The sequence below is a fragment of the Eimeria acervulina genome, genomic scaffold (genome assembly GCF_000499425.1).
Source record: "Eimeria acervulina Houghton genomic scaffold, Eah_scaff508, whole genome shotgun sequence".
In the NCBI taxonomy this organism is placed as follows: Eukaryota; Apicomplexa; class Conoidasida; order Eucoccidiorida; family Eimeriidae; genus Eimeria; species Eimeria acervulina.
In genome coordinates this window covers 13334-20084 of record NW_013549755.1, presented here as the reverse complement: position 1 = coordinate 20084, position 6751 = coordinate 13334, and the positions used below count along the sequence as shown (strand labels likewise).

At 38.2% G+C, this 6751-nt stretch overlaps 1 protein-coding gene across 1 annotated transcript; it reads left to right on the top strand.

The window, feature by feature from the left end:
• Nucleotides 1-2086: 2086 nt before the first annotated feature.
• On the top strand, nt 2087-6091 carry EAH_00040950 (lysine decarboxylase, putative; the record flags this gene model as incomplete). The annotated part of the gene is made up of 7 exons (XM_013395203.1): nt 2087-2392; nt 2580-2975; nt 3441-3860; nt 4103-4272; nt 4441-4471; nt 4838-5329; nt 5771-6091. 7 exons carry the CDS (start codon nt 2087-2089, stop codon nt 6089-6091), a joined length of 2136 nt encoding a protein of 711 aa, XP_013250657.1.
• Nucleotides 6092-6751: the final 660 nt, after the last annotated feature.

The following is a 6751-nucleotide window of genomic DNA, read 5'->3' as shown; positions in this document are numbered from 1 at the left end:
GCGGTGGTGTTGCTGCTGCTGTATCTGCACGTAACCCTGCCTGCTCTCTCCCTGGAGGATGCAGCACCCCACAGCCGCTTTCTTTTGCTTTAAGAGGTGCGAGCACTGATAATAACGCAGCCTCTATTCTTTATACAGATAATTTATGCTGCTCTTCTCTGGATATCTTAACAAATGATACAACTTATGTTGCACAACTTAGAGAAGAACTCTGGCAGGCTCTCGCTGCACATGTAGCTGCACAGACACCTCAAAAAATTAATGCTGCTCTTGATTGTCTTGAAGAGGTAAGACTTTACACCCTATATGTATATATATATATAATATATATTATATTATATTGTATTATATATGTATATTATATATTTATGTTTATATATATGTATATATATTTCTATATATTTATATATATAATTTATTTATTATATACATATATATAGATATACATTTATTATATAATATATATTTATTTATTTATATTGATATCTGTAGCCATAGACATCCCACTTCCATGCATGCAGCTGCATGTACACCTCAAATGCATGTAAATAGACGAAATAAATTTATGCAGACAAGCAACATATGTATGCAAATACAAAATAAATAGGTGCATGTACACCCCAAATGCATGCACGTACACCGTAGCTGTCTGGGGCTTTAACAGCAGAATGTGCTGCATGCGTCGGAGTATTTCTTTGCGTTTGTCTTTAATTATATTTGCTGTCTTTGGGGTTGTTTGATTTGTTTCCCTTTGTTGGAGGGGTTTACGTGCTGCTGCTGCTGCTGCTGCTGCTTCTGCTGCTGCTGCTGCTGCTGCTGCTTCTGCTGCTGCTGCTGCTGCTGCTGCTTCTTCTGCTGCTACTGTTGGTGCTTCCGCTGCTGCTTCTGCTGCTGCTTCTGCTGCTGCTTCTGCTGCTGCTGCTGTTTTCTATTTTCTGTTGCTGCAGTGTACATAGCCTGTCTTCATTTGCCTGTGGTGTTTGATTTGAGGTGTATAGGGAGCTGTTTGTTCTGCGGAATATGTATATAGCGTGTGTTGCATGAAGATGCATGCATAAGAAGCACTCATTTTGAGGTGTATAGGCAGGTTTTGCTGCGCAGATAGAATGGTTCTGGGGTAAAGAAAGCGTCGAAGAGCTGCACAATGTACGCTCAAATCTAAAAGACGCAAAGTTTGAAGCAGCCAGCGCTATCATCAGCAAAGTCCTAGGCACCATGTCTTCTGTCACAGGTTATAAACCCTAAACCCTAAACCCTAAACCCTAAACCACAATAAACCCTAATAAACCCTAATAAACCCTAATAAACCCTAATACACCCTAAACCCGACGCCCTCATAATTTCTAAACCCTTATAACCCGAAGCCCTCATTACACATACATATATATATATACATATATATATAAACAGAAGTAAATAAACATAAAGGAAGAGAAATACATAATCATATATATATAAATATATACATATATATATATATATATAAAGATAAAGAGCGGTAAAACAAGATGATGAAATCTGAATATGTTTGATAATTTGTTTTGCAGGTAGTATGCGAGGGCGTCATCATTTATTTTATGTATTGGTGCTGAGTCCTCCTTGTCTATATCTGAAGAGAGATCATAGAGTAAATTTAGCATCAGAGTTAGGACGAATATCAGCAACAGAGAGAAGCAGCGAAGGTGTAGGCTTAGATTATAAAATTGTTGAAGTAAACAGCATAAGAAAGGCTTTATTAGCGGTGATAGTAAACCCTGAAATACTATGTGTATGCTTGCAAGATAACGCACCGGTTGATGTAGCATCTTCTTCTTATCCAGCATTATATAATTTAAGAAGCTTTATTAGAGGCATTGATAGATTTGTTGAAGAGCCTATTAATAATATTAAGCTAGGAGCACCTGTATTACCGACATTAGTAAGAAGTTTAAGTAGATGTAGACGAGGAATAGATATATTTTGTGTTTGCTCAACTATGTGTTTAACATCACTAGAACCTGTAGATCATTTGATTAAACGTACATTTCTTCCTATGGATGATCATTCTGATTTACATGAAGCAATATTAGAAGCAATAAGAAGTAAGATGCGGTGTCCTTTCTTTAATGCATTAAGAGAGTATGCAGAGAGGCCTATAGGGGTATTTCATGCCTTAGCAATTTCAAGAGGAAATTCTGTTCGTAGAAGCAAGTGGATTCAATCTCTTATTGATTTCTACGGTACATCTTTATTTAAAGCTGAAAGCTCTGCTACTTGCGGCGGTCTTGACTCTCTTCTTGATCCCCACGGTTCTCTCTTAGAAGCACAAACACTTGCTGCAAGAGCGTTTGAAGCAGGCTATGCTTTCTTCGTCACCAACGGTACCTCTACATCCAATAAAATCGTTATTCAAGTTAGCCATACATACCCTAAACCCTAAACCCTAAACCCTAAATCATAAACCCTAAATCATAACCCCTAAACCATAAACCCTAAACCGTAAACCCTACACCCTGAACAATAAACCCTACACCCTGAACCCTGAACCCTAAACCCTAAGCCCTAAACCCTATTATGATGTTGTTTGTGTGTTATTGAAGGCATTAACGCGGCCTGACGACGTGGTGTTGATAGACAGAGACTGTCACAAGAGTCATCACTATGCATTGGTGTTAGCTGGAGCTCGACCTTGTTATTTAGATGCTTATCCTCTTCATGAATATTCAATATACGGGGGTGTAAGAATAGAAGATATAAAGAAAGCATTATTAGCTTATCGTGCTGCTGGGAGGCTTCAAGAAGTGCAGCTTCTTGTTATTACAAATTGCACTTTCGATGGTATTGTATATAATGTTAAGCGTCTATTAGAAGAGTGTTTAGCTATTAAACCTGATCTTATCTTTCTCTTTGATGAAGCCTGGTTTGCTTATGCTGGCTTTCACCCTATACTTAAAACCCGAACGGCTATGCACTGCGCAAACGAACTACGCAGAGAAGTAAGTACGCTATACCTCACACATATATGCATGCAAAATGCATGCAAAATGCATGCAAATTGCATGCAAAATGCATACAAATTGCTTGCAAATAGAAGGCGCTGTGCATGCAAGTTGCATGCAAGTTGCATGCAAGTTGATTATTTATCTTGCATGCATTTTGCATGTAACTTGGAATGAGAGTGGAGTCAGAGTTTCAGACACCCCAGCACAGGCAGCAGCAGCAGCAGCAGCAGCAGTAGCAGCAGTAGCAGGATCGGCAGCAACATCAGAAGCAAGAACTGGAGCAGCAGGAACAGCAGCAGGAGCATGTCTTCGTGGAATGACGCGCATTTCTGACTGTCTTTTGCTGCTGTTATTATTATTATTATTATTATTATTATTATTATTATTATTATTATTATTATTATTATTATTATTATTATTATTAGTATGTGCGTGTGTTGTTTGCTGCTGTTGCTGCAGCTGATGGAGAGGAAGTATCATCATCTGCATGCAACGCTGCTCGATACCTTGAAGGTTCCTTCTTTAGAAGAAGCATCTGCTGCTGCTCTTCTTTCTCATCGTTTATATCCTAATCCACGCAAAGCTAAAATTAGGGTGTATGCAACCCAGTCAACTCATAAGTCTTTGACTTCTTTACGTCAAGGGTCTATGGTACTTGTAAATGATGATTTGTTTGAATCTCATGTACATACTTCTTTTAAAGAAAGCTATTATACGCACATGTCTACTTCACCCAACTATCAAATACTTGCAACCCTAGACGTCGGTAGAGCCCAGATGGAGCTCGAAGGCTACGGCCTTGTGGAAAGACAATTAGAAGCTGCATTTCTCATCAGAAACGCATTAGGAAAAGACCCTTTTGTCTGCAAATATTTCAGAGTATGCATTCGCACAGTCTTCTCTTAATCCAATATACATGCATGCATAGATGCATGCATATATGCATACATGCATCTATGCATGCATGCGTACATATATATGAATGATCGTATATCTTTTTTTTTCTCTCCCGTGTACAGTTGCTTGTTGCTGTGGTAGGGGGGCATATGCTACTGTAATAGAGGAGAATAATGCTGCAGATAGATGCATTATTTTGCTTTGTTTGCTGTTTGCTGCTGCAGATCTTAGGGCCTCACGATATGGTGCCTGCTAGCCTGCGTCAAAGCTCGTTGCAAAGCTGCTGCGGAGGCGGAATGATGGATGAACAAATGAATGTTCAAACTTTAGAAGAAGCGTGGCTTTCAGACGATGAATTTGTCTTAGATCCAACGCGCATTACGTTGTACACTGGGTGAGAAGAAGCTGCATATACACTATAAATGCATTAATTTGTGAAAGAAAGCTGCAGAAATTGCAGCTTTCTGTTTGGTTTCACCGGGGATTTTTCATTTTGTTCAAATAAATATAACAGATTCTCCATATTTCGTCTTGTGATATTTTTTTGTATTTCTCGTTTCAGCAAATCTGGCTTAGACGGCGACACATTCAAAGTGAAGTGGTTGATGGATAAATATGGAATTCAAATTAATAAAACCTCCAGAAATAGTGTTTTATTCATGACAAACATCGGTACAACCCGTTCGTCTTGTGTTTTCCTGAGAAGTTGCATTCGACACTGTGCGCAAGTAAGTCTTTTCTGTCTATATTTTTAAAATTCTTTGCTTTTGAGATAACAAAAGCATTCATTATTTATGTACTATAATTACGTTTTATTATATAATTTACCGCGCTCTTGCGGAAACCGTTGGTTTCGCCTGATTTTCTGTTATGTACAATATTGTTGAAGTGCTGAAGATACACCTGAACAAGAAGAAACCCATCGTTGAAAAGCGCTTTCTTTCATTTACATTGTTCAGGAACTCGAAATGAGGCGTCTGCTGAGCAGCCGGAGAGAATTGGAAGAATTGCAAAAGCAGATTGACCTCATCGTCTGCGACTGCCCTTCACTGCCAGACTTTTCAGGATTTCACCCGGCGTTTGCTCGCGTACGTCAGCAGAGACTTCGATTGCATGCAAAGCGAATAGCAGCAGCAGAAGCAGCAGAAGAAGAACAGAAGCACGGCGACAGATATCTTAGTTCAACACCAACAAGTATAGACAGAGCCGATCACAACTACAACTCCAGCAGCAGCCAGCCGCATTCACCAATATACAACGATGAATTGCTAAAGGAATGTGTACGAGATGGAGATGTAAGAGAGCCTTTCTATCTAAGTTATGATGAAGAACATGTTGAATACTACAGCCTCCAGCAAGCTATACAACTCATTAAAGAAGGAAGAACCCTCGTCGGCAGCACTTTTATTATTCCTTATCCCCCGGGCTTTCCAATCTCGGTGCCTGGACAAGTGAGGAGCCGATCTATTCAGCTTAAAGATTAATAAGTATATAAAATATAAATATATATATATATATATTTATATAACTTATATAGTTATGTCAATTAGATAAAAATAAGAAATAGAAGTATTATAATGCTACTCTTTGTTGTAGATTATTATTTGCATTCGCTGGCTTTTCATGCTTTAGAATATACGATAGGCAGTTGTGTTCAATCTCCTTCTTTATATTCATATATTTTCTCTGTTTCTTTTCTATGCATGCATGCATGCATGCAGAAAATAGGCTTTCTCTGCTTGTTTTATATGCATGCATGCATCCATACATTCCCGCAGCGAGGAGGTTTTGTCTATTTGTTTCGCATGCATGCAGATGCATGCATGCACCTACATGCATGCAGATGCATGCATGCACTTTCGTCTTGAATCTTTTTTTGTTTTTGTTTGCAGATTCTGTCTTCTGCAATAGTAGAGTTTTTGATAAAGATTGATGTGAAGGAGATACACGGCTTTGACTCAAAGTTAGGGTTGCGATGTTTTAAAGACTCTCTTTTAAACTCTCTGATGGATGTTTGCTGCAATCAGCAGCAGCAGCAGGAGCAGCAGCAGCAGAACATTGAAGTGCAGCAGCAGCAGCAGCAGCAGAACATTGAAGTGCATGCAGAACATTCTAATACTCCAGTGCATACAGAAACAAAAAGAGAAAATAATTCAGCAGCAACACCTACACCTCTTCTTCCAGATACACACATCGCAGAGGAGGACGAATAATAATAAATAATAATAATTTTATTAGCATTTTAAAGATATAACTAATAATAATAATTATTATTATTATTGTTACGCTTATTATTTACAAGGCTTCTGAGAAGAAGAAGCAGCAGCAGAAAGAGAAGGAAGAGCTGCACATTCGCAGCAGCTTCCTTTAGGCCTTTAGGTGTTTGTAAAAAGATAGTTTGTCTCTTGCATGCATCCATGCATGCACTTGCATGCATGCATGCATGCATGCACTTGCAGTTTGTTTTGAACGTGTTTTTACTTTTTGTGTTTCTTTCTTTAGTTTTTGTTTTTCATGCATTTAATAATGTTTTCGTTTGTTGTAATGGATGCGTCTGTTGCTGTTCTTCTATACTGAAAATACAACAGATATATTTTAAAACGCTTTTAATACCTAATATAATATAATATATAATATTATATATTTAAATGTTTTTATTTATTTATAGAGTAAAGGCATCTTAGCTGCTAATGACGATAGCCAGGCATAAGAAGAAAAGATACGTTGCCGCAGATTCTTCTTTTCTTTGCTTTCTTTACATCCCTTCACTCTCTCTAACTCTCTCTATCTGTCTTTAAACCCTAAACCCTAAACCCTAAACCCTAAGACCGGAAAAGAATAGGGCCTATCTAAACCCTAATCCTTTTAAACCC